Source organism: Aythya marila (assembly GCF_965140915.1).
Source record: "Aythya marila genome assembly, chromosome: 1".
In the NCBI taxonomy this organism is placed as follows: domain Eukaryota; kingdom Metazoa; phylum Chordata; class Aves; order Anseriformes; family Anatidae; genus Aythya; species Aythya marila.
Window position 1 is genome coordinate 206477373 of NC_139042.1, and position 27919 is coordinate 206505291.

Sequence of the window (27919 nt, forward strand, 5' to 3'; positions counted from 1 at the left end):
CGCACGGACGGGGAGCCGGGAAGCGCCCGGGTGCCAAAAAAACCGCGTGGGAGGGCGACAACCCCTCGCCTCCCCCCGATTTAAGAGGGTCCCCAAGGGGGTGCCCACGCCGTGCTCGCGTGGCGGGGGGACGCCGCGGTCCCCGTGTGGGTGGCTGCAGGACGTGGGGCTCCCGGTGCCGGCGGGTCGCGTCCCCCCCCGGCGTGTCTGCGGGGTGAAACCCGAGCGCGAAGCCGCGGGCGTGCGTCCCCCCCGGGAGCGTGGCGAGCTGCTGGGGGCCGCTGTCAGCCCGAACGTGATCCCAGCCAAAATTAGCCGGCACGCGGCTCGTCACCGGCCGCTCGCTTCACCTGGCTGTGAGTCAGCAGCCGGCTGCAGACAGGCTTTTAAAAATATCCCCAAATATCCCCGCAGCCTCCCGGCAGGCAGCGGGCACGGGCAAGGGAGCGGGGGCTGCCCCCGGCCCTGCTGCTTTTGGGGTTCCTGCGCCGGCCCCGTGCCGCCGGCTGCCTTTTGGTGACAGGGGCTTTGCCGAGGTCTCGCTCTTCCCGCGGGTGAAACGTCGGGAGGGATGGAAATCAAAGTGGCACGGCGCTTGCCTCAGAGCAAAGGGGCCGAGCTCGGGCTGGGGGGAGCGTGGTGCTGGCGGCGTGGCCGGTGGGGCTCTGGGACCCTGCCCCCAAATGCTGGGGGCTCGCCCTGGGTGCGCAGCCGGTGCAGGACCCCCCTCGCTGCCCCTGTCCCCGAGCACGCTGCAAAGCCTGGGGGGCTCAGCCCCACACTCCACTCACGCTCCCCCAAAATCCGTCACGCATCCCACGACCTCGATGGTGCCAAGTGCTGCAGCTCCCCGTGTGCCCCACGGTGCCGGGATGCAGCCAGGGCCAGGAACCGGCACCAAAATTATCTTTTTTTTTGTTTCTTTGACTCCTCTCACACCACACCGAGCCCCCTCTCCGTGCTGGTGGGGGACACCACAGCCGTGTCCCACCGGCAGCGCCCCGCTGGCTGCGCCCCTCGCCCTGCGCCTCAGGCAGCGCCCGAGGTCCCTCCGAGCCTCGGGTAGGGTGGCACAAATTTGTCGTCCTGGATGTGATGAGATTGGGTTGTGGAGAGATTTGGGAGCACACAGACGTGCACAGGCTGCAGTGTGCCCTGCATGGGAGCCAGCCCCGTGCTCTGCAGCCCCCAGCACATGGGGACGAGGACAGGGATGGGGTCAGGGACTTTGAAGGGGACGGGCACTCTCCCTCGAGCCGTGAGGGCAGAGGCAGCACGGTGCCGTGGAGAGGCGGAGAGGGGACGGTGGCTCTTGGAGTGCTCCTGGGAGCAGGAGGCAGCCGAGGAGCACGGTGCCTGCGGAACCCAGCTCCTAACGGCACCGGGTCAGCCCACAAAAACCCCAGCCCTGTGCTGGCCCGGGAAGGACAGCAGGACACAGAGAGATTCAAAGCAGCCTGAAGCGAGAAGGCGAGACACATCCCAGCGCCACCGTCCCCGCAGCACTGCTGCTGCTGCCCTCCTCCCATCCCTGCCCACTGGGGGAAACTGAGGCACGGAGCCCCTTCTACACGACGCTGAGCATCAGTGGGGACAGCCCGGGGGGCACAGCCCCAAGAGGGGACAGCCCCGGGGGGGCTCAGCACCCTCTTTCCCCTCCCCAGCCGCTCAGCACCGCCGCGCAGGGCTCGGCACCGGGCGACGTTGCCGTTTTGGTGGCTTTTTTCCCCCCCCCCGAGCCTGAGCTGCAGACTGCGGCAAACTCTTTTTTTTTTTGAAGGGGGAGAGGATTTTATGTGCTCCTTCCCCCCCCCCCACCCCAAGTAATTACAACTGCAGCACGGGCTGCTGCTGGGCCCATTTGCATAAACAGTTTAGCAACTGTGCTGCCTCGAAATGGTGCCGCTACCCCGGCTGCTTTGCATAATGCGCCGCTTCCCCGACCTCATCCTGCCCTAATTGGCCTAATTGGCCTGACGAGCAGGGACCTCCCGAACCGGGTCAGCCCCGGGGTCACGCTGAACCCTGCCCGCGCCGTGCGTCCCCGACCCCGGGGGGGTGGATAAACGCTGCCCCCCCCCTTGCAGGAGGGACACACGCGGTGCTTCGTGCTCCTGCAGCTCCCCCGGCTCCGCCACCACCCTGCCACGTCCCCGGCACCGTCCCTGCCTCCGCGTGGCCACCGTGCCACCGCCACGTGCCGGCTCCGTGGGGCGGGCGGCGCCGGTGCCCCCGCGTCGCGCCGGCGAAGCCCAGCGGGACCCCGGGGACGGACGGTGCCGTACGGCCGCAAACAGTCGGCACCTTGGGAGAAGCCGGCAGCCTCTCCGACGTAATTAAAGCCGGCACCTTGTCAAATCGAGGCTGCTCGCTCGCACGACATGAGCACGAGGGGGAAGAGGTGGGACGGGGCCCCGGGAGCCTTCCCGGCGCTGCCGCTCCTGCTCGGTGCCCGCCGCCACGGTGAGACCGCGGCCGCGCTGCCGCAGACAGCACGAAGGAAGGGATGGGGTAAATAAAGGGCCGGGGGCATTTGGGGCAGCACGAAGCCTTGCTGGGGCACGAGCAGCTTTGGGGTGTGGGGTTGGACCCCAGATGTAGGGGAGGCTGCAAGGAAACCCTGCTGCAGGGGCGCAGCTGTGGCTGAGAGTGATAACAGGAGGGATAACGAGAGGGGTAATGAGAGGGATAACGAGAAGGTTGATGAACCTGCGCAGCCCCATCCCTCCTGGCCACCCCTCCCCGGGGGATTCACGGGGCTGCGTCCCTCTCCGTGCCCCCCAGCCCCACGGGGATGTGAGCCCACGCTGCTGGCAGCCCTGCCAGGGGCACGCAGTGCCCGCGTGGCACCGGCGCGCTCGGCCCCGCAGCTTCCCTGCTCGCCAAAGCGGCTTTTTTGGGCAGCCAGCTGAGCGCTCAGCAGAATCGCTCCTTCCCATTACGGCAGGAGGAACGCATTCGAGGGGAGAGAATTACACCTCGGCCAGAGGAAATTTTTGCCTACAGATTAAACGCCTCGCTCCCTTTGGCTGGAGGCTGAGCCTGAGCCGAGCGCGGCCGCAGCCTGGGTGGGCGCACGGGGGCTGCTCGGTTGCTGCCCCCGGCCAGGGCTCGGTGCAGGGGGGGCTCTGGCAGCGCTGCCCCCTCCCAGCTCCGCGGGGAGCTGCGGCCTCGCGCTGCTGCGGCAAACTGCTGACACATCAGCCGAAACCTCTAATTAAAACCATAATGATAAAGGAAAAATGTGGGCTACGAGGCAATCAATAACGGAACAAAACGCGCTCCTGCAAGGGCTTGTTTCCTCGGACTCAGGGCCCCGAGGGGCTTCGCAAAGCCGTGATCTGGATGCGAGCTGTGAACTCTCACAGCAGGATCGTCAGCCTCAAACCCATCCTCCCTGCCCAGCCCTGCGTGGGGGGGACACGAAGGGGACGCCCAGAGCGCCGGGGGACACAGGGCCTGGCACTGCCCATCCATTTTCTCTCCACCACATTAATCAACCGCAGGAGAAGCCACACGGCTGCGATCATCTTGGTTGTTGGACTCCAACAACAACAGCGAAGGTTGGCTCCGTCCCCACGGGGGAGCTGGCGATGGGGAGGGCCCCCAAAATCCAGCACCCACAGGGGGTCCGTGCCCAGCACCGCCGGGTGCTGTTTGCTACCTGGGCAACGTGCCCGCGGTGCGGTGAGGGAACGGCCGCGCCGTCCGGCGTAATGGGTCGTGTTAGGAGCCCGAGAGGTGCCCGCAGGGAGCAGTATTGGTAACAGCACACCGTAATTCCCGGATTTATCCCAGCCAGGCTGGCTGAGCTGGGCTGTCTCGGCGGAGCCGTGCTCATGCTGAAGCTGAGCGCCGTGCCCGGGGTGCTCGTGGCACCCAAGCGCGCCAACGCCGGCTGCCGGTGTGCTCCAGGAGCCTGCGGCGCTGCCAGCGGTCACTTCCCTGCCGGGCCCTGCTCCAACTCGCCAGAATCAGGGGAAAAAGCTGCTAAAAATGTGCTGGCACCGGAGCCCCAGCAGTACGGGCTTCCTGCCTGGCGGCATGGCACGGCGCGGTGCGGCACAGCGTGGCACGGCATAACTTGGCACGGCACAGCGTGGCACAGCGTGGCACAGCATGGCACGTGGCTCCCCTGCTTCCCACCCTCTGCTGTCCCAGCCAGCGTGACACCTGCATGTCCCCAGGGGGGGGACACGACACCTGCATGGCCCCAGGGGACACACGACACCTGCGTGGCCACCAGGCGCGGGGGACATGGTGCGGACACCATGAGCAGGGGACATCGGCCTCCAGCCCAGCACAGCGAGGAGCAAAGCCTTCCTGTCCCCCGACCTCGTCCCTTTCCAGATACAGCGTCACCATCCTGTCCCCATCCATGTCCTCATCCTCATCCCCATCCCCATCCTGTCCCCATCCATGTCCCCATCCCCATCGCCATTCTGTCCCCATCCACATTCCCATCCCCGTCACCATCCTGTCCCCATCCAAATCCTTGTCCCCATCCTATCCCCATCCCCATCACCATCCTATCCCCATCCCTGTCACCATCTTACCCCCATCCATGTCCCCATCCCCATCCCATCCCCATCCCTGCGTGGCCAAAGGGCTCTCCTCTTGCTTTAAGCCCCAGCGCCTCCAACGCACGAACGAAGGAGAAGGGGAGGCGAGGCAAAAAAAAAAAAAAAAAGGGGGGAAAAATAAAAAAAAATAAAAGAGCTGCTTTCTGCTCAGCTCCTGGAGGACTTGAGCATTTAGCAAAAGAGTTTAAAAGCTTGCTGACCTGGCACGCTTGAGGAGCTGAGATTACGAAGAGAAAACCTTTCAAGCGCCCGAGGTGCCGGGGGAGGCGGGGGAGGCCGGCGAGCGTGGCGCTGGCGCTGCTGCCTGGTGGGGGGGGACGAGCGGCCCCCAGTGAAGACCACGGAGCCAACCCCACTCCCAAATCACTGCCCCACCAGCAGGAACTGGGTGCTGGAACACCGAGCGCCCCGTGGGGACTGGGAGGTTGGGGACCCCTGGCCGCGGTTTTGGCAGCGGCGGGGTTTGGTGGTGGTGGGGGTCTGGCAGCGTGTCCCCCCCCGGCTTCCCTGGGACACCTCCATCTGTCAGCTATGCTGTGTGGCCCCACGGTGCTGATAGAGGCAGAGGTGGGTGGATGGATGGACGGACAGATGGACGGGGTGATGGGACCCCCAAATACATCGCCACGCCGGAGGCAAGCGGCAGGGGCGCAACGGGGATGGCACCGACCTCTGCGCCCCGGGGAGGGGGCTGTCACCCTGCTCCCGTGCCCCACAGAGGGGGCTGTCACCCTGTCCCCACGTCCCATGGGGAGCTGCCACGATTCAAGAGCCCCTGAGGACAACTGGGACACGGCAAAGTCCGAGCCCAGGCGGGCACCGAAGCCCGAGGACGGGGCAGCAGCACCCAGGGGGACACGGGGACACGGGGACGTGCCGGTGGGGGCTGCCATCTCCCAGGCAGGCTGCCCACCCTGCCGCCAGCCCCCCTGCATCTCTGCAGCTCCATACCCCCAGGGAATTGTTTTTATTAAGCCGCCCTGCTCGGGCTCCTCGCTGGCAGGAAGGATTAACGCCACCGCAGCCTCTCCGCTGCTGTGCGCTCGGGTTTCCTGCTGCAAACGCGCCCCTGGGATCGTCCCCAAGAGCTGTGGGGCTGCAGGAAAAGCTGCAGGAGCCCCGGGTGCGGTGCCACCGGGGTCTGTGGGGATGTGGTGATGGGCACGAACCGAGGAGCTGGAGCCGGGTCTGTGGGGCTGGGAGGCAGGAACCACGAGGGCACCGGGGAGGGGACTCCCCTGTCCCTGTCCTGGGGCTGGTGGCAGCTCTGCCTGCTTGCAGGGTGTTGGGAACACGGCCCTGGGCACCCCACGGCCCTGGGCACACCTCCTGCAGCCTGCATGCCCCCCATCCCCACCCCATCCCCTCCTCTCCCACTGCTCCCAGCACGCGGCGGGGCCGTGCCCAGTGCCTGGAGCCCCCAGTGCCATGGGGGGGGGGTGGCAGTTCTGTCACCCTGGGGTGCCAGGAGCGAGGGGAAGAGCAAAGCCATCGGCGCCCGAAGAGGGCGGTTTTACCCTGCCAGTCCTTCAGGGAGACGGCTAAGGGCTGCGGAGGGCATTTTTTTGATCCTGTGCTGAAATTATGAATCACGGCGTAATTACACAAAATGGATCTCGCGCTCGGGTGACACCGAAGTTTCAATCAGAGGAGTCGCACGAGTTGGGGAATTTTCATATCAAGAGGCCTTAATGAGCACACATGAAAGACAGGGGAGGCGGGGACGGGAGGCAGGTTCACGCCGAATCCTACAAACACCCCGGCGAGCTGGCCGGACACCCCGCACACCCCGCACGGCCCCAGCTGTGCCCCCACCGAGAGCAGCGGGGCCACGGTGACTGGCGCACGGCTCCGGGGGCAGCCGGATGCTTTCTCCTTCAGAAGATCAAAAGCGAGTAATTTAGGGTTTTTCATCTCAGAATCTAAAGCTGCTCCCCTGCAGGGCGATTTCTGTAATTAGCATTCGCTGAGGCCACGCAAGGTCGGCCCGGCCACGGCTCCCTCCGAGGATGGCCCTGAGGAGCCAGCCCGTGGCCTGGCCTCGCGCTGGTGCCGTGGAGGTGCTGGATCAGCCCCTGCTTCCCACAGCATCTCCAGTGTCTGCCACGCACCCATTGTGCATCTGCCCTGCATCTGCTCAGCACCCGCTGTGCAGCCCCCGTGTCTCTGCTGTGCATCCATCACGCATCTGTCCTGCACCCGCTGTGCTTCTGCTGTGCTTCTGCTCTGCATCTGCTGCACACCCACCCTGCAACTGCTTTGCATCCTCCGTGCATCCTCCGTGCATCCTCTGTGCATCCTCTGTGTATCTGCCATGAATCCTCTGTGGATCCTCCATGCATCCTCCATGCATTCTCTGTGCAACCATTGTGCATCCTCTGTGCATCCTCTTTGCATCCTCTGTGCATCCTCTTTGCATCCTCCGTGCATCCTTTGTGCATCCACCATGCATCCTCTGTACATCCTCTGTGCATCCTCCAAGCATCCTCTGTGCAACCACTGTGCATCCTCTGTGCAAACGTTGTGCACCCACTGTGCATCCCTCCTGCATCCACGTGTATCCACTGTGCATCCTCGCTTCATCCCCGGTGTATCCTCTGTGCACCCGCCGTGTGTCCACCATCCACCATGCACGTAGCATGCATCCGCCGTGCTTCTGCTGTGCGTCTGCCATACATCTGCTGCACTCCCACCCTGCACCCTCTGTGAGCCCACTGTGCATCCATTGTGCATCTGCTGTGCATCTGCTGCACATCCTCTGCGCGCCCGCCGTGCATCTGCCGCGTGCTCGCTGTGCGCTCGCCGTGCATCCCTCGCACAGCCCCTGCACAGGGGCAGGGCACCCCCTGCTCGTTCTCTGTGCACCCTGCACGCCCCCACTGTGCATTTGCTGTGCATCCATCCTGCCTCCCCGCTGCACCCGTGGTGTATCAGCCGTTCACGTGCTGCACATCCACCCTGACACCGCCGCGCATCCTCCGCGCACCGCAGCTCCGCAGAGGGCAATGTGAACAGCCACAGAGGACCTGGATCTGCTCTAACTCCTGCACTTCTCCCACCCCATCTGCTCAAAGGGGCCCAATTCGACTCAAAGGGGCCCAATTCGCCGCCCCCCTGCACACGCTGAGGACACATCGGGTGGCAGGGACGAGGCAAGCACAATGCCCGGTGCCTTCTGCTGTCCCCTGGGTGTCTCTGGGGAGGCTGCAGAGCTGGAAGCACTGCCTGCCATGGGATGGAGAGGACAGAAGCGTGGCTGTCCCACCCCAGCAGGAAAACTGAGCATGGCACACCATCCCTTATCAGCTCCCCACGTACATCCTGGCAGGCAGGACCAGATCCAGGGGCACCCAGGGGACCCGCGGCGGTGTCTCCATTGCCCCGAGCCAGCCCAGCTCGTCGCAGAGGGTGCGCAGAGCAGGTGGCAGGGAGATGGGGCTGGCAGACCTTGAGCTAACAGCTGCTTGAGTCAACCTAAAGCTAACGGGAAACAGACAGAAGGGCAGCGATGTGGGGGGGGGGACACAGACACCCCACCGGGGAGCTGGGGTCCCCGTGAGAGCCGTGCTGCGGGCGAGGAGAGAGTTATGTGCACAGGAGGTGCAGCGGCACGGTGCAGGTACCCCAACGGTCTGGGGGGGGGGCACGGTGACACCCAGAGCTGGGGTCACCCCCTCTGCACGTGGCACCCGCAGCCTGAGCCCTTCCTCCTCCTCGCCCTGTCCTCTCCTCCCCGCACTGGCCTGGAGCCTCCGAGCGCAGCGGGTGCTCTGTGCCGCTTCATGCTTCCTCTGCACTTTCCCTTTCTGCAAGCATCATCTCTGTGCTTTCATTTTTTTTTTGCAGGCGTCATTGCCAGGTGCTTTTTGGGGCCACGGCCTTTGCGGTCTTTCTGGGGCACACTCAGCACCCTCACCTGGCACCCTGCAGGATATGCACCCCCCCCCGTGCCATGCCCGGCACAAACAGCTCTCGTTATTGCTTTCCACACAAATACGAAGGTAAAAGAAGAGGCAAGCGAGCGCTCTCCCACCTGCCCCTAGCCCCAGTGGGGAGAAACATCCGGCACAAGAGGAGATTTAGGGGTCATGGGGAGACGCCACCTCCCAGATTTACGCATTGGCTTCCAAGACAAAGCACCATTCCTGTGGCAACAGCGTGCCGTGACCGGCGGTGGCACAGGGCTCTTGTCCACCCCTAGTACACAGCACGGACACTGCAGCCCCTGAACCACGCCAGAGCCGTGGGACAGCGCAGGAGCTGCATCCCCCTGGCTGTGCCCAGACCCAAACCTGGCCATAGGGACACTCAGTGACACATGAATGTGGCAATTCCTGTGCCATGGAAAGCCCCAAACCCGCTGCATCTCCCCGCAGCCCTTCGGCGAGGCAGTTGGCACCCGCTGCCATCGTCTGCACCCGCGCCCGCGCCGCGCGCTCCTACCTCTCGCTGCAGCACCAGCTCCTTGGTGAAGTGCGTGGCCTCCTCGCTGAAGGGTTCCCCCTCCTGCACCAGCCCCGGCAGGTTCCTGGCTCCACGGGGACACTCGATACCTGCAGGGGGAGAGGGAAGCGTTGGGAGGGGGCTGCCGTGTACCCGTGCGCCCACCCCGGTGGCCCGGTGGCTGCCCCAACCCCGCGTGGCACGCGGCCGGTGGCTTCGGGCTCTTGGTTGGCAGCAGCGCTGCTCCTTCCCTTTATGGCGGCCGCAGGGCTCGTGCAGCTTCACGGGCTGTAAAACTATATGGGCGAGGAAATGAAAATTGATTCCCCGGCTCCACGCGGCGCAGCCAGAGCAGTGCCAGGCCTCGCTGCTCCCGCCTGGCACCCGGCTTGGCTGCGGGGCTGCCGGCGGCTCATCGTGGGGTGGGACGGGGGCACCCCATGTACCCAAGGGGGCTGCAAAGACCCCACGCCGGGAGCTGCTCCCTGCACAAATCCTAAATAATCACTGGGCAAGGCAGGACTGGGAGCACAACCCAAAGTGTACACTTTGTGGAGGAAGGCAGCGTGCAAAGACTTTACCACAGTGCCAGCGGTGCCACCTCATGCCTAGGCGCACCGTAACACCCCCTGGCCCCCCAGAGCCCCCAAAACCCCCAACTGGTGGGCACGGGGCCCATGCAGAACCCATGACAGCCCCTGGGCTGGGCCAGGGAGGAGCTGGCAGTGCGGGGGGCTCGGTGACAAGCCCACAGGCTGGGGGTAGTGCTGCGCCCCTGTCCCCGTCCCCAGTCCTTGTGCCCTACATCGCGCCGGAGGGGGACAGCCCCGGCTGCCTCAAGCACGGAGCCTAATTCCAGGCTGCTCCCATTACCTCTAATAGCCGCCTGCACGATAGCGCTGGCTGAGAGCTCCTGATAAGCAGGTATTAATTCTGCCCTATTATTACAGCCGCGCGGGCAGGTCAAGCACCAGCCCTACCCCCCAATCTCGGCAGCCATCGCCGGGAATTGAAATACCGAAAAAAAAAAAAAAAAAAAAAAAGAGGGGAGAGGAGGAGGCCGAGTGCTGCAGGGCTGGATCTCTGGCTCGGTGCAGAGGCCGGGCTGTGCCCCACGTGCCCCAGACCCAAATCACGAACTGGAGCTGCTGTAGCACAGTTGCCACTCCCTGACTCGGTTTCCCCAGGTGCGGAGCGGGGTGAGAGCCCCGGGGTCCCCTCGTGCAGCGCGCTCCCCGAGCCAGGCTGCTCCGCAGCCACAGAGGCGCAGGTTATTAAACGGGGAAGTGCTGCATTATTAATTTTATTTTACATAATTTGCTATTAATGAAGTGCCCAGAGTTACATTTAGCGGCTGCCCGACCCCGTCGGTCTATAACGGGAAAGCGCAGAGCAGCGCTCTGAGGGATGCGGTGAGGCCGGTGCTGGCGTTACCCCAGCTCATGGCACGGCCCCAGGAACCATCGGGGGTGCTCAGCCTGCAGGACCATGCTGCTGGGGTGCAGAGAGGGTGCTGTGGGGTCCGAGAGCCACCCCACAACACCCTGGGACCGGCACCGCAATGGCTGGGGACGGGGCTGTCCCGGCACGGGGGGACCGTGGCACTTGGTGGGATCACCGGGGTGATCAGGGTGCAGGCACCAGAGAAGGGGATGGGATTAAAGCACAGCACAACCCGGTGCTCCTCACCGTGCAGGACAGACAGACGGACACCAATAATTCATGGCAAGCACGTGGTGAAGCCGGCACCACAAAGGGCAGACCCTGCAGCAAAGCCACGATAGGAACCCGGCCGGTGATTGATGGCCTGAACAGGAATTTTTCTGTTTAGCAGAGCCCCCATCCTTTATCTACGTGCTGTTTCTAATCAAAAAGCCTGCTTAGGGTCAGGAGCAGACCTGGCTGCGGGGCACCCCCCGGCACGGTGCAGGGGGCACCCAGCGCTGCCGGCACGCAGGCGCCGTGCGCCAGCAGCAGCGCTTCCAAAATGCTGCTCCCGCACCTTAACCAAGTGCTGACAGGAGTGCAGATGCTGCTGGGCCTTGGGGGGGGGAGCCAGCAGCCACCCTGAGAGAGGGGAGAGCAGCCCCTGGGAGGCTGGGGGGGGGCGCGAGCGCAGACGATGAGAAGCGCCGACTTAAATCAAGGTTTCCTGCTCGCTGATTTAGCCGGCGATTAAAAGCGGTGATTTGAATCACTCGAAATTAAACCTCTGCACCGTGGGCCGTGATGGGCGAGGAGGGGGCTGGGGGAGGCTGCAGGAGAGGGCTTGCTGGGCCAGGAGGGCATCTGCTCCGAGAAAATATGTGCATTCCTATCCCATCCTCATCCTCATCCTCATCCCCATCCTCATTCTCATCCTCATCCTCATCCTCATCCTCATCCCCATCCCATCCCATCCCCATCCCATCCCCACCCCGTTGCCTCCCACCCTCGCCATCACCACGACTGCAGAGCTGGAGCAGGGTGGCAGCCAAAAAAGCCTTTTTTCCCCTCTTTTCCCTCCCCCCTCTCCTCCGTGCTGTCTCCAAGGGAAGCAAAACATTTCCAGGCAGTCTGGCAGGAGTTTGGCAGTGGTGACACGCAGCAGCCAGCTGCCAGCCCCCCCAAAAGCCCCCCCAGGATGAGGGGAGCCCCCGGCCCTGCCCGCTCCCCATCCCGGTCCCCGAAGCAGCCCCTGGAGCATCCGCACCCCCTGCCCCAAAAAAACGGGGTAGGAACAGAGGATTTCTGTAAAGGCAGCAGAACTCGGGGTGGGGAGAGTGGGCGATCCAGCGGCTTCGTCAGCGAGCTGAGCACCGGCAGCCCGGCCCCAGGGGGCTCCCCAGGCTGGGGGGGGTGTGGGGGCAGGCACGTGAGCAAGCGTGCGCCCCCCCTTGTGCGCCGTGCACCTTTTGGGGGCACACGTGAGATCGGTGTGAGGTGTTCGCCAGGGCTCCTGCCTTCGCCAGGAGGATTCTGGCGCCCTTCCTCCTCCTCCTCCTCCTCCTCCTCCTCCTCCTCCTCTGCGCAGCGAGCAGGGGCTGGGGGGGAGGGAGCCGTGGCTGTGCGCTAGCAGCCTCCAACAGCGGCGAAAGATGCTTTTTGTGCAGAAAGTGATCTGAAGCAGCAGCCGAGGAAGTGTCCAAGTGCTTAAACCCCAAACACCAATTAGGAGCGCGGCGCTGCCGCAGCCCGGCGCGGGCTCGGGGGGGCCCCCACCGAGCGCTGCATGCACGAGCCCTGCACCCTGCACCAGATGCCACGTTGGGTACGCTCACAGCCCCTGACGCCTCTTGAAACCACACGAGCGAAGCCTGTTTTGGGGGAAAAACAAAAAAAAGGCACCTAGGAAGGATGCGATGAGCGCGTCCAACCCCAGCACTACGCATCCGCCGCATGGCACGGGGAGGGGGACACCCGGCAGAGATGTGAGCGCAGCCATCAAAGTTGCACAGCTCTTGAGAAAACTAAATAAACCTGAAGACGCGGCTCTGATGCTCTTCCCGGGGAGCCGTAATGTATTAATCTGCGCAGATGAGGGATGCAGTTTAAAACACTGCAGCGTGCGGCTGCCGCTGCTTTCCCCCGGGGTCCCGAAATAACTCCGCTACAAATCACTTCTGCTCAGCGCCGCCGGGCAGCAAACCACGGCTGGGGCATGGCAATGATGAAGGCGGCCAGGGCAGGGGGCTGGGGGCTGCTCCGACCCCATCCCTGTCCCCATATCCATGCGGGGACAGGAGGAGGGCAAGGGCTGGGGACAAGCATCACTGCAAACGCCCCCGTGCGCCCCCCAAGCCGTGGGGAGATGCGATGGAGCATCGGCTTGGAACGGTGTCGGACAGAGCTTTGGGGGCGCATGAAAACCTAGCACATCCCTCAACAGCTGCCCCATGGGTGCAAAATAAAATTTGGTGATGGCACCAGCACAGGCAGCAGAGGGGCAGGCGCCTGCCTGCATCTTGCTGGGGGGCCCAGTGTGCCCCCTCTTCCCTTCGCCGCGCTGTCGCCTTCCCCACCGGCACGGCGAGGCAGCGGCAGCGGCGTGAGGTCTCGGCGCCCCGTGCTCCTGCCTGGAGCACTTCTGCCACTGATGAATGCCTGAGATTGATCTCCGGCAGGATTTACAGGATCTTTGAGAAATAGAAAAGGCGAGCAGAAGGGAGGACAGGAGCCGCGCGGGAGCATCAGTCACCGGAACGGAGCCGCCCGGTAATTGCGGGCAGCGCAGGAGCGAGACCTGAATGTTGAAGCCCCGCGCCAAGACCTCGGTGCACCAGAAGGACACGAGGTTTGGGGCTGGATCCTGACACGATGCACGTGCCCTGCTCCAGGGGGGCGCAGAGCTGGCCCCCGGGGACGCCCGGTGACGCCGCCGTCCCCTCCCTCCCGTGCGCCGTGCCCGAGCCGCGGCGTCCCGGTGCAGGCGGTGCCCACGGCGCTGGCACGCGCGGCGGCCTCGAGTCGTGATGGCAACTTGGCTGCTGCCGCGCAGCCCGTGTGGGAGCGCGGCGTTATTTTTAACACCAGTCCCTACCAAAATAGAGGCTGTCGGGAACAGGGAAACAGACGGCAGCGGGGAGGCGGGGGGCGGCCGGGCGCAGCCCCAATCGCGCCATCCGCAGCCCGGGTGGGGGGCACGGCCGGGGACCCCCGGTGTGGCACGGTGCCGCCAGGAACGGTGGCAGGAGAGCTAAACACGCGCTGCCCGGGCGCAGGGGCAGGTTGTCGGGTGCTGGGGGAATCCCATTTCTCAGACCCCGGGTTGTGAGGAGCAAAGCGGTGCAGGGGGTGACGATGGCCCCGTTATCAGAGGATCTGTGATAAAAAGGGGCTGGGGGCACTCGTCTGATGGGGATGGGAGAATGGCTGTGCAGCCCCTATATCCCATACAGCCCCTTCATACCCTATAGCCTGTACTGCCCCTACATCCCATATAGCCCCTGCATCCCATATGTCCCACATAGCCCCGGCATCCCATACAGCCTGTAGAGCCCCTGTATCTCAAATAGCCCCTAAACATCCCATACAGCCTGTACAGCTCCTATATCTCAAATAGCCCCTAAACATCCCGTACAGCCTGTACAGCCCAGCTCATACAGCTGATTTATCCCATACAGCTCGTACAGCCCGTATATCCCATAAACCCATCAGGTCATACAGCCCATAAGGCTCATAGATCCTGTACACTCATCAGGTCATACAGCCCATATATCCCATACAGCCCATATAGCCCATACAGCCCATATATCCCATATACCCATTAGGTTGTACAGCCCATACAGCCCATGTACCTCATACAGCCCATATATCCCATACAGCCCATATATCCCACACAGCCCATACATCTGCAGCATTTGGGGTCTCCGCATTGCCACCCTGCACACCTGCAACATCTGGGGTCATTGCATCCTCACCCCATTCACCTGCAGAATTTGGGGTCACCACATCCCAACCCCACACACCTGCAGCATCTGGGGTCACCGCATCCTGACGCTGCGGGGCCACAGCATTTGGGGTCACCATTTCGGGGCTCAGCTCCCAGCTCCACCCCGTGGCTGCGCAGCCCCACGTGAGACAAAAAAATGAGGCAAAGCCAAAAATCGGGTAAAAATGCATCAGCTGCACGGGGCACGAAGCTAGGAAGGGCTCCGGGGTGTCTCCAGTCCCATGCCACCCATGGTGTGTCAGAACGAGGTCTGGAGTGTGCGCAACCTCCGCAGGCTGCAGCCGTGCCCTGCAGCTCAGGGAGAAACCTCATTTTCACCCCTTTTCCCCCAAAAGCACCAACATGCCCCAACTCGGTGCAGTGGGGCCGTGCTCCTCACTCAGCATCCAGATGCCCCCAGGACCCCACAGTGCCTGGACGGGGACCCCACATCCCGCGGTGTCACCGGTGAGCTACGGCCACTCCAACAGGAGATGTCACGCTGAGGGGGGGGCGAGACCCTTGCCAGGGGGGTATCGGCTGCAGCTCAGCCCCCCCGGCACAGATAAACACCGTGACCCCCACCCCACCTCGTAAATACGGCGCCGCGCTGTCGCCTCGGCACAATTTAGGGCCCCGACCCTCGGCGCCCTGCTGCACGCTGACAGCGCCGTGCCGGGGCGCAGGAGCCTCGGGGTGAGCCCCCCCTTGCTGGATCCCTCCCGCTGGCGCTGCCGTGGGCCCCCGCACCCCGAAGGCGGCGTCAGGCTCCGGAGTCTGGCTGGGGAAGCGGAGCGCGGGATTAAATTAGTGCCTCTGTATTTGCACATATTTATAGCGCGCCGACGTATATATTTTAGCTGGGAAGACGGCGTGAGGCTCCCTGGAGAACATCCCCGAAGTCACATTGACAGGGGACCTGTCTTCGCTTCATGATGCTCATTTGCATTTGACTTTAAAAAAAAAATAATTAAAAATGAAGGCGGCGTTGAGGAATTGCGGGGATTTGTCCCGTTTTTGGGACAAAACCCACGCCGCCGGGCAGCGGGGCCGGGGCAGCTCCGGCTGCGGCAGCGCCGCGCTGAGAGGAGAAAGCCTGCAGTGGCTCCTGCCAAAACCGAAGGAAACGGGAAAAAAAAGGAGTGTGTGTGCACGGGGAAAGCCCACCCTGGCTCGCTGCCGCCCCATGCCCCTCGTCTCTCATTATTTTACGAGGCAATTACTTCGGCAATTAGCCAACGGCCGCACCGTGCCGGGGCAATGCAGCAGCCCCGGGGGCGATGCTGGGACCTGCGTCCCGGTTGTGGTGCTGGGACCAGTGCCCCCAGTTGTGGTGCTGGGACCCGTGCCCCGGTTGTGCCGTGCCAGCAGCCAGGGGAAGAAAACAAATTGCCAAATTTGTCAAAATTGTCAAAGCAGGGGTGGTGCACAGAAGGATCACCGGCACCGGGCCCTCCCCGTGGCACGGCTGGGAGCGAATTTGGCCCCTGCAGCCTCGTGCTCCGGATCCGAGCTCGCTGCATCCCCCCCCCCATGCCGAAATCCCTGGCCTGGGAAGCCGCCAGCCCCCGCAGCCGCCTGGCCTTTCGTTAGCTGCTCGGCTGAATAATTGATCAGGCTGCACGGGGCTCATTAGGGGCGGGGATGCTTCAATAACCGAGTTTGGCTTACGCAGGGTGAAGGTTTAACTTCCCGGCGCCGGGAGCGAGGAGGGAGCGCCCGTTTGGGATCTGGGGGTGGCCACAGGGGACCCTCTGCTCCTGCCAGGGGTGGGCCGGGGCGAGGAGGCTGCCAAGCAGTCCTAATTACGCAGCTCTAATTAATATGTGGAAGGACAGGGAAAGCACAGCAGGCATGGTGGTGATCGGGTGCCGGCACGTGCCAACGGGTGCTGGGGAATTCCCGTTCCCACCGCAGCCCTCCCGGCGTCACCTCCCACCCCTGCGTCCTGCGGAGCCTCCCACCCTGACCGAGGTCACCCCTGCCCCCCTCCCCAGCAGAGGTGGCGCGTTGTCTTCCACGCTAATTGGCACTCTACCTGCCTCTTTAGCCTGTAATTAATGTCTACAAGTTGATTAGAGAGCTGGAGCTGGGGAAGTGTCCCCGGAGAGGTGCCAGGAGGAGGAAGAACTGCAGATCCCTGGTGCCACAGGGATCAGGAGGGGACCGGGGAGCACCCGTGAGTGTTTCTGGCAGCACCACGAGCCCGGCGCAGCTGACGCTCTGGGATGGGCAGCACAGGGTGAATCTGTGCAATGTGGGGTGATGATGTGGAAATTGGGGTGATCCTGTGCAAATTGGGGTGATCCCGTGCCATGCAGGACAATCCCGTGCAGCGTGGATGCAGAGGCTGCTGTGCGCAGCCACATCTCCCCCGGCGACACGGCGCCCATGGCACCGAACACCCCAAAACCTTCACTCCCAGCCCGGCCCCTTGCTTTGCAGGGTGGTGACATCCCCCCCCCACGGCTCGTTATTCCCAGCCCTCTAATTGAGCTGTCTGCCGAAGGGCAATGTGGAGGTGGCGAGGGAGGTGGCCGGGGTGACTCAGCCGCGGCAGGAGGCGAGCGGCGCACCCTGCGCGCAGTGGCACCCCCAGGGCTCCGGGGACCCTGCGGGGGCTCGGGGCCGCCTGTGCCAGGGGAGGGTCACGACTTTGGGAACTTTTCGGAGCCCGGGCACCCCCAGCAAGGCGACAGCCCGTCGGTCTCCACAGCAACGGGGATTAAATATAACTTGCAGCGAGCGCGCTCCCCCCGGAGCCATCCATCCATCGCCCGGCCGCCGGAGCGGCCCCCCCGCCTGCTCCCATTTGATTTAAAACCCACCCAACCAAGCCAGAGCCCCTGACCTGCAGCGAGGGGCCGGGAACGCCACGTGGGATGGCAATGGGAAGGGATGGGAGCACCCCAAGCATCCCACCAGGCCCACAGGAGCCCCCCGACCTCGCCAAGGGAAGGGTTTAATTGCCGCAGCGGTGCGGAGCCGAGCTCATGGTTCGGGTGTGCCAGCCCCGTGCATGCATCCAGCAGCACCAACATGAGGAGGAAGAGGCAAGGATGTGCATGAGGGCCGGGAATCACAAATTTCCAGGGAATGGCAATGCAAGGAGTGGGAGTGAGGGTCCCAGGCCCCCTCCCCAGCCCCTGGTGTGCAGGGAGCGCTCGGAGGCAGCCGTCGGGATTCCCGCATGCGAAGCGCAGCCGAGCCCGACGGCTGCCTTCCGCAAGAGAAATATTTAAATATCACGAAATTCCTCCTCCCGAGCACGTGGGAGTTTTATCGCTTCTTAAAATTTTAATGTATCAGTCGCAGGCAAGGGGGAGTCTCATTTCCCTGTCTTTTGCAGCTGACTTTAAGAATGGTTAATTATAAATAAGGCAGCGCGACTATTTATACGCACAAGCGCAAGGAGAAGGACAGGTTTAGGACGCGCTTCCCACGCGGCAGGAGCCAGCCGGGAGTGCGGGGGGCCCCGATCCTGCGCCCTGGCAGAGCGGGGCTGGGGACCTTCGCCCCTCCGGGTGGCAGCGGGGACGTGCCACCGCCGGGAGCGCATGGTGTGACATCACGGCACGTCGTGTGACATCACATCGTGTGACATCGTGTGCCATGGCACCATGTCGAGCTGTGTGACATCCCATCGCATCGCCGTGGGGCTTTTGGTCCCCGGGGGGCAGCGGCGCAGCAGTGGCCGCTGGGGTGGCCACGTCCTGCAGCGGGGTGGCCCAAGGGGATGGGGACAAGGAGCCGGGGCACAGGCAAGGGCAGCGCCCGTGTGTGCGGGGCTCTGGGAGCTGTTCCCAGACCTGCCACGGTCCCTCCTGTTCCCAAAACGCTCTCAGAAGCCCCAGCAGAAGGGAAGGGGTGGCTCTGGGGGAGCCCAGGCTCAGCAAGCACCCGCACATCTCCGGCACTGCGGGAGCGATGGGACAGCCGGGGACCGTCCCAGCGCCGTCCCCTGGGGAAGATCCCTCGGTGGGAGCGGCAGGAGCCGTTGCTTACAGCAGCCACGGTGTTGTTATCCCCATATACGGTCTATTTATACGCTTATTGAATTTTTCATAACCGAGTTGTGAACGATCAGCGTTCAGGGTCATCCTTTATACGCGGTTATTGCCATAGAAACCGGAGCGAGAGCGAAGCCGCCCCACATCAGCTCCCATGGAGGCACCGCGAGCACGCGGCACGGGCTGCCGGGGCTCCGCGGGCTGCCCCGCGGCCTTCCTCACCCTCCTCATCCTCCTTGACCTCCTCCTGGAGCCACACGTCGCTGCCTGCCCTGTCCCACGTCCCAGGAAGGTGGCAGGTCCAAATGTTCCCGGAGCACGGCCATGGGGTGAAGGGCGGCTGCGATGTGCCGGCGAAGGAGGCTGAGCCCTGGTGGCACCGCGCACTGCAAGCGGGACCGTTTTGGAGGGGGAGCTCTGCAGTTTTTGTAGGACCTACCAGAACAACCACCATGTGCACGCCAAGACGTGCACCCTCCCGGTGCACCACAACTCTGGGGTGAAGCATCTGAACTTCCCCACCCCTGTCCCCCAGCAGTGGGCACAGCCCAGGTGCCACCCCCGGGGACGCAGGATGGAGAGCAGCAGCAACGCCAAGACGTGCAGGAACCTCCCAAATCCCAGCCCCAAATCTGAGCTCGGGGAGAGGGCAGGGACAAGCACCCCAGGAGCACCAACTCTCCAGCCAGCTCCAATTAGTGCTGCCCCGCTCAATTAAACCCTCGTGCGCCCCAGCAGCAGGGGACGGGGTGCAGGGGGCAGAGGCATTTTCGGGTGCTCCGTGCGCGTCCCCGGAGCCGTCCCCGGCGTGGCGCGGCGCGGCGGCTCACCTGCCAGCAGGAAGGTGATGAGGCAGGTCTCCTTGGGCATGAAGAGCTTCAGGCGGGACCCGCTGAAGACGTACTCCACCACGGCCTCGGAGCGGCCGGCGCGCTGCAGGAAGGGCAGGAACTGCTTCGCCTTCTGGGTGTCCTGCGGAGAGAAGGGGGGTCAGCTCCCGCAGCCCCCCCATGGCACCGGTGCTCTGGGGACAACGTTTTAACCCCCCCCACACCCCATATGGGGAGTGGGATGAGGGATGTGGGCACAGCTCGGGCGGCTTCCAGCCCACGCTGCGCCCTCCCCTCTCTGGTACCCACGGCCCCAACATCATCAGGGGAATGAGGCCAAATCCTGCCCCATCCTAACGGAGCACCCTGCAGGACCCCCTAGGACCCCCTCCCATCAGTCCTGTCCACCCAAAAGGGCTGGATCCATGCTAAGTAGCTCGGGCACAATTTGGGCTCAGTGCTCACGGAGCCCCCCCCCACACTTTGAAGCTGCGGCCTCGGCCGAGATCGCCGCCACCGGCGCGTTTCGGAGGCACGGCGCGCCGTGCCGCGAGCTCCTGATTTATTCACCCGGGGAAGAAAAGTCAAAGCCAAGCAGCTCCTAAAATAAAACACAGCCAGGTGGCTTTGTATTTCACTCCGGCCTTAATTTAGAAAAATGAGCTGCGGAGGGAAGGGAGGGAGCTTGCCACAGCCCAAACCCCGCGCCTCCTCCGTCGAACCCGGACCCAAAGGAGCACGGCCGCGCTGTGCCGGCAGCTGCAGCATCCACGCCTGAACCACGGCGCCGTGGGGAGGGAAGGGATGTGGGTCTGTGGAATGCAGGCTCGGGGCTACGGTGGGAGCAGGGGTGGCTGCTGCTGGGGTTGTGGCAGGGCAGGGGGGGGCAGAGACGCCCCCAGGTCCTGCTGTGGTGTGGCCGTGGCGCTCGACGCCGGGTGGCTCTGCGCCACGTGCGCCACGGGCACCGCACGGGCCCGGGGAGGGCGCTCAGCAGATGTGCAGTCAAGAAGTTAATGCAACACATGTAAGTGCAATCTGCACGCAAAGGAAAACCACATTACCCCATGTTAACCACTTAGGCCGAACATATGCAAATCTAAAATGGGAGCCGCTAATGAAGGCTACTAATTAGCGGTAATCACTATGCAGTCACGATTTGATTAGCTGAGGGAAAAACGAGCTGCGTGAAGGAGCCCACCGGCAGCTCCGTCCCACAGGTGCCAGGTGGGGAAGCCCCCGTGCCCCGGGGAGGGCGGTGGGGCAGCGAGGAAGAGCGTGGCGGTGAGGAAGAGCGCGGCAGCGAAGATGCTGCGGGCCGGCACCGCGCGCCTGCCGCTGCCAGCATCCGTGGGGCGCGGCGGTGTTCAAACGTGCTGGAGGATGACCTTAAAAATCCACAAGGATTTTGCATAACACAAAGCAGCTCTTCCGCAAGAAGGGAAGAGGCGTGCAGGCACTGGTGGTTAATGTGGAATAATAAGTGGGGAGCGGCAGTCACCGCCGGCAGCGGAGGCACCGGAGTGCCAGGGCAGCGGGGAGAGGCCGGTCGGTCCTGGGGCTCCACTGATGCAGGGGGATCTGCGCTGCTTGGAGCTCAGCCATGCTTCCCCGAGCTGCTCCTGATCCCTCCTCGCTCACCAGAATGGATGTGGTGAGGTTTGGGCACCCATGGTACCAGGAGGAGAGAGACCGGGTTCAGGCACGGGGCTGCAGCACCAAACCGAGACCCCCGCCTGCACCATGGACACGGGGAGGCAGCACCAAACGCTGGGGGTACCGAGACCACATCCTGCACCACAGTGCTCCCCCTCTGCTGTTCCCCTCCAGACAGCACCACTGCCAAAAAATGCGCTCAGTGGGACAGGAGCAGGGAATCTGATGGGGGAGATGGGCCCTGAAAACACCGAGTGGAGAGCGAGGGCACCACGGCTGGGACAGGAAAAGGAGATTGGGGATGTGTCCGAGCCTCCTGGCACGGGCACCCAGAGCTACAGCACCCCTGGGAAGGAAACCTTGGGTGCTGCCAAGCAGGATGGGCACTGCCACGGGACGCCCATGTGCATGGCTGAGCATCCAGCACCAAGAGCAGGGCTGGATCCGTCCCTCGTCCGGAGGGTGAGGCTGTTCCAGGGCTGGCAGCGATTCCCAGGAGTGAATTTTGGGAGCGCTCAGGGTGGCTCTGGCTCCCCGGCACCGCGCACCAGCCCGGCACGGTGGCAGCGGCGGGCGCGTGACGCCGCGGCTGGCGGCCTTTGGGACGGGAGCAGCTGCTGCAGAGCTCGCGGCCGCCCAGCCCAGCCGGTGGCAGCGCTCTGAAGGACACGCCGTGCGTCCTTTGCAGGAGGAAGGCGGGAGGAACGGACACGGACACGGAGCATCCTCCGCCGGCAGGACCCTGTGGGTGCCTCGGGGCCGGCTGGAGACGGGCGCTGCAGCTGGGGAGCGGCTTCCAGGGTACCCACAACACCCCCCAGGGCACTTAAATGAGCCAGGATTGCTTTCTGAGCCCCACGGTCTAGTCTCGGCACCTAAATGCCATCCTTCCTAAATCCCTTCCTTCCTAAATGCCATCCTTCCTAAATCCCATCCTCTCCCTGCACGTGGAGCCTCCCCCTGCACCCTGCGCACTGTTCCTGCGCTTGCTCCAAGCAAACACCTCCCCGCTCGCCTCTCCCAACTACCACATTGTGCCAGCTCGGCTCTGCCAATGCCCCCTCCTGCACCTGCAACCCCCCCGGGACACCCTTCCCAGGCTGCAGACCCCGTGGTCAGGCCCGGGAGCTGCACGGGGTCAGGGCTCCCAGCCCCAAAACCTCGCAGCCCCCCACCCGCAGCGCTGCGGACACTGGGCTGCTCGGCACAAATTCGGATGGGGAAGGGCAGCGATGGCACCAGAGCCGGGCAGGATCCATCCCCCGCCACCGAGATCCATCCCCACGGAGCAGGGACCCCAGCCCCGCTCATCCCCCAGGGCAGGAGCCGCCCCCTCCTCATCCCCACTATTATTTTAACGCTTCCAGCGTTTAATTAGCTGGGAATCGAAGGAAAATTATGCATAAATACAGCGAGGAAAAATATCCTCGTAACTCCACTTTCATGTGAAGCGCTGCCAATTATGCAAAATTATTCAAGGACTCTGCCCAAGGACGGGAGGCTTCCAGGCGGCCGCACGCTCGCCCTCGTGCCCGTGCCGGAGCGCGCGCCGTGTAAGGGGAGAGGCGAGCTGGTGCAGGTTTGTCTTGCACGGGCTGAATTATTTAATGAGCTGCTCCGGAGCAGAACCGCGCTGCTTTGAGGTGCCCGTGAGCCCGGCTGGATGCCGGGAAGGGGGAGGAAGGAGAGCCGGCCTCTCCCCGCTGCACGGAGGGGAGGATGAGGAAGAGGGAGGATGAGGGAGAGGGGCTGCCCGAGCGTATCCCCACGCACTGAGCCCCTGAGATGTCCCTGGGCAGGACCAGGGGAGGTGGCTGGGGTGGCAGCGGGGGGGCTGCGTCCTTCCCATGGGGCTGCCGAGGTTGGAGTTGTGGGATCAGCTCGCGGGGTGCTCGGGGGATTTTTGGGAACGCGGCTGCACCCCGCTGAGCTTGGGTGCCAGTGATGGGAACGCCGATGCGCCCGGCCAACGCCGTTTCTCCTGGCTGAAGAAGCAAGCCAGCAACGCCAGCCTGGGGCAGGACGGACGGACAGACAGACATCAGGACGGCCCCTGCTGACCGGAGCACCCAGGGGTCTCCGGAGAGCAGCAAACCTCGCCCAGCAGCGGGACTGCAAAGGAGGCCACCGCAGAGGCGAGCGTGGGCGAGGCGGCATTATCAGCGCTGCTGCACTTCCCTCTTCGCTTTTTTTTTTTTTTTTTGCCTTTTGCCTTTGCTTTCCGTGCAGCCTGCAGCACCGCGGGCTCATCTGGAGGGGGGCTGCTTCAGGAAGCTGGGGTGCGCCCCTGGGGTGTGTTCAGAGGCCCCCCCCTCGCCTGGTTTGGGACATGGGGGCCGGGGCACACCAGGGCGGCCACAACCCGAAGGGGAAAGGGCATTTCCCAGTGGGAGGAGAGTGGGCTGGAGCTGGAGGAACTGGGTGAAATCCGGCAGCCTGTGGCCAAATGAGGTCCCGTGAGCCTCGTGCTGGGAGCCAGGGCAAAGCAGAGCCGGGATGCAGCAGCTCCACGGGACGGGGATGGGGCCGAGCCCCCTGGTGCAGCGGCACGGAGCGGGACACGGTGCCGGTGCTGCACCGCTGCATTGCGCACAGCATCGGGATGGGGCCAGGTGGAGGTACCCCCAGCAGCCCCTCCGGACATCCCAGCTCACCAGAACACAGCCACCCACCGGGGGCTCAGCCCCACGTGGCCCGGACAGGATGAAAAGCAAACGCCCGCGCTCACGGACGCCCGCATCGGTGCGAGGAGGGAGCCGGGGCCGCGGGTGACCTACATTGAAAAAACCCCGAAATCCCCGCGCGCTGCCTGAGCATCCTGCCTGCAGCCGGAGCGAGAGGGGCCCCCCCCCCGAGCCCGGGCAGCGGGAGGGGAGCGCCGACGCTAATTCCCATTAAATTATTTTGGCAGTGCTAAAGCACACCCTGTCAGTTCAGTGCGCACCCGCATTCATCATGCCGCACAACTGCTGACACTCGCCTAACTCGGAGTGGGATCAATTTACAGAAAACTATTAAAGATTAAAAAAGATTAACAAATCTTCATAAAAGCGGTGATGTATTACCCTAATTTTGTTTGCAGGGGCCCTCCCCCTCCGCCTCCCGGCCGGAACCAACCGTTTTGCTCGCCTCCCTGATTGAGTTACGGGGCCGCTAACAACCCCGCGCCGCGCCTCTCGGGGGCTTCGTGCGCCCGGCACAGCTTGGAGAGGGGACATCCCTGCACCCGCGTCCCTGCGCTCACCCATCACAATTGCTGCAGAGCCACGGATGCTGCCGGGGCCCCAAGAGACACAGGGTAAGAGGGGGCTGGTGGAAGAGGCAGCAGGGGCATGGTGGTGTCCCCCGGACAGAGCTCCTGCCTGCCGAGGACACCAGGAACCACCCCGAGGGTTGGGCACCAAAAAAAGGACACCAAGGCCACCTCCAGCTGGAAGCGGAGCCCCTGGGGATGCTCCTGCAGCCCTGCACGGAGCCAGACCCAGCCCACAGCCACCCAGGCACAGGGCAAGGGGCGAGAGGTCCCCACAGAGAGAAGGAACCCCAGGGGAAATGTGCTTTATGAGAGCAGGGTCCTTACCCCGGAGATGTCGGCCACTCGGTGAATGGGCACCTCCTTCTTGCTGTGCAGCCCCTTGCCGTTCTTGATGGCCCTGCAAAAGAGAGGAGGCACGTGCCATCAGCACCTGGCACGGAGAGGGGGTGACACGCCGTCCCCCCCGTGCACCCGCTGTCCCCCACTGTGCCTGCGGAGTGGCCAGCTGGCTCGTTAGCCTCTAATCCCAATTAGTGGCATCCAGCGGGCCCAGCACCCACCCGGTCAGAGGGAGCGTGTGTCCCTGTCACCAAATTTCATGGCTTTGCTCCCCACACATAGCGGGGAAGGGATGGGAAGGAGAGCGCCCCAGCCCAAGCCAAAGTTAATACCTGTTTCTTTTCAGCATTTAATCAGACAAACCATTTAAAATGCAAAATATGCAGCAAATGCTCCAGTTCTGAAGGAATCACATTCCTTCCACGTTACCCAAACGCATTCAGGAAGCAGCCCAAATGAAGCGATACCGCTCATGGCACCAGTGGATGGTTAGGAAATGAGCTGGACCCTAGAGCTGCTCCCCAGGACTCCCCACAAGATCCCCATCCGTGTTGTCCATCCCTGAACCCCGACAGCCGGGATCCCACACGTGGGACATGGGGAAACAGGGGTGCAGGGCTCTTGGTGGCTCCGGACGCGGAGGAAGCGCATCCCTCACAAATACAGGAGCAGTGACTGCAGCAGGGAGGAGATAACGTGGCAGCACCCACGAGGCAGGGGCACCCAAAACCACAGCGAGGGGGTCGGGGTCGGGCTGCAGAGCTGGGAGCATCACGGAGCGGTTTGGGGAGTGCAGGGTCCGGCTGCCTTTCTGTGCTGCGTGCGCACCGTGCCGCCTCGTGCTGCGTTTCTCACCCATCAGCACCCCCGGGTCCCTCTCCTCAGAAGCCAAAGACAAGCTCCAAATGCAGCCAGAGCCCGTCGGCCACTGCGCAGCCAGAGGGGATGGCAGGGGCAGCTGCCCCAGGGCCCCGAGGGGACCCCGACGTGGTTCTGCTGCCGGGCTTATCACCACGTGCAGGAGCGGCAGCGGTGCCCCCAGACGCGGCTGCCGGCGCGGCACAGGCAGGGGGGCAGCGCGGCGGCAGGTGGAAGGGCAGCGCACACTCATTACAGCCGCCGACGGCTCCTTCCCCTGACAGCTCCGTCCTTTTCCAGCCTGCAAAGGCCACGTTTATTTTCCAGGTGCACGCAGCACAAAGCGCGCCCGGAGATGCCGCCTTGCCTTTCGGAGCGGCGCGGTGCCGCCCGGTGCCAGCACACGAGCCCCAAACCTGGCGTTTCGGGGCCGGGGATGTTTTCGGTTTGGGGTGATGGCTGTTGGCAGCAGGCAGGGTGAATCCAGCTGGAAACCAACCCTCGCTGCACCCACAGCTCCGTTTTGCAGCCCCCTCACTGATTCAGGCTCATCCCCAAGCTGGGGCTTCCTTGGTTCTGGCACTCCTGCACCGTGCACGTCCCTGTGTGGGGGCAGCGTGGCCGGCAGGCTGGCGGCTGCACCTTTTTCCACGTTTTATCCCTGTGGATAAAGCTGCTCCGTGCCCTTCCTTCCCATAACTCGAGCAGGGAACCCTACAAAGCCCCCGCCTGCGGGCGTCGCAGCGCCTCGTTGCGCAGCCGCCCGCCAGCGACCTAATAGCTGCTCCCAGGCAAGAGGCACGGATCCGCTCGGAGTGGACAGCGATGATAATAAAAATACACGGGGAGAAAACTCAAAGGCCCTGCTGAGGCTTTGTACAGCAATCAATTTGCTGAGCTGTATGACTCGAGGAGCTGTCTGGAAGAAGACAACCTGTTAAATCAGCAAAAGGATTTCTTCTTCTCTCCCCTCCCTGCTTCAAGACACCCCTCCCCGCTCAGCGCTGCACCCAGGGATAAGTGGCTTGGGAAGAACCGGCTTTTTTTTATAGGGAAACAGCTCCTTCCCCAGCTTTACAAGAGGGACAAAGTCAAGCAAGCCCTGTAAAGCCCAGCAAGGGCAGCCAGGGATGCAGCCCCTCAGGGCAGGGATGTGCCGTTATGTTCCCTCCTGCTTGAGCTCCATGTCCCCAGGGCCACCAACACCAGCTCCCTGAGGGCCCAAGGAAACCCTCCCGAGGGCATTTGGGGCAGGGAAGGGGACGTGCAGCCCCCATGCATCTGCTTTGGGGCAGGGATGGATGAAAACCACACCCTGGGGAGCAGAGAGCTCCAGGAGGAGGGGACAGGATTTATTCAGCAGCCGCTTGCAGAGCTTCTGCGACCGTAGCTTTTTCCAGGGGATGCTGTGGGGTGCAGAGCGATGTCCACGAACCCCCAAAATCTGGTGGGAGCGGGACACCGATCACCCCCTTCCCAAATACCCCAAGAAGGGCAGAGCAGGCTCCAGCAGCTCAGCCTGGGCAGACACAACTCCATGCTTTGCTAACAAGACGAGAACTTGGAAGGATTCTTACAAGCCCCGAGCAACCATCACCGAAGCATGAGCTGCTCCGAGCGCATCCCTGCTCCGAGCTTAACCCTGCTCTGAGCTCATCCCTGCTCTGAGCTCAGCCCTGCTCTGAGCTCAGCCCTGCTCCAAGCTCATCCCTGCTCCAAACCCCGCTTGCTTGGAGGCCCCAGCCCCCCCCCGTGCCTCCTGGGCCAGGTTTGGAGCCCGGAGCACGGCTGCGTGCTCGGTGCCGGAGCGCTCCGAGATGCATCTTTCATGCCAGGCACATCCGCTCTGCAAGGCACATCCCCATCGTGCTGCAATTAGGCCACAAGCAAGCTGCTGGCCACGGATCACAGCCGCCTGCACTGCACGGGGGGGGCTGCAGGAGGGCGAGCCAGGGCCTGGTAGCAGCCCCCCCCTTTTTGTGAGGGGAGGCTTGCGGCAGAGCCCGGCACCGTCTTGCACGGCGAGCTGGCAAAAACCACTGCGCAGCCCCCTCAACGCTGCTCGCCCCTGCTGGCAGCACTGCACCGGCAGCTGCAGCTGGAGCTGCTGCCGAGGAGGAGCTGAAATCCTGCCGGAGAGCAGCCGGGGCCAGGCCAGGCGCTGCGGGGACATGGGGGGGAATGGGGGCATCTCAGGGACCCAGCCCCACGCAGGTGGCACCGGGATGAAGTGGGGCAGGATGGAGAACAGCTGGACAAGGCACTCCTGGGCTGTGCACACCGGGACTGAGCGCTGATGGGACGAGTAAGCCTGGACTATGTGCAGCTGGATGGTGCAGAGCTGGATGGTGCACAACGGGGTGGTGCAAACCTGGATGGTGCACAACAGGATGGTGTGCAGATGGATGGTGCAGAGCTGGAGCACACAAGCCCAGAGTGTGTGCATCGGGACCATGGATCAAACAAGCTGGGATCGGGCACACCTAGATGGTGTACACCCAGAGCACGCACGCCTGGCACACGCACAGCTGGAT

General features: G+C 63.7%; 1 protein-coding gene across 1 annotated transcript in view; it reads right to left on the bottom strand.

The window, feature by feature from the left end:
* SND1 (staphylococcal nuclease and tudor domain containing 1) overlaps positions 1 to 27919 on the bottom strand; it is a 108304-nt gene that overhangs the window by 15640 nt on the left and 64745 nt on the right. The window contains exons 14-16 of the mRNA XM_082784756.1: positions 24513 to 24585; positions 19277 to 19418; positions 9027 to 9136 (exon numbers count right to left, since the gene is read on the bottom strand). Coding sequence (XP_082640882.1) covers positions 9027 to 9136; positions 19277 to 19418; positions 24513 to 24585 — 325 coding nt within the window. The remainder of the gene's footprint in view (positions 1 to 9026; positions 9137 to 19276; positions 19419 to 24512; positions 24586 to 27919) is intronic.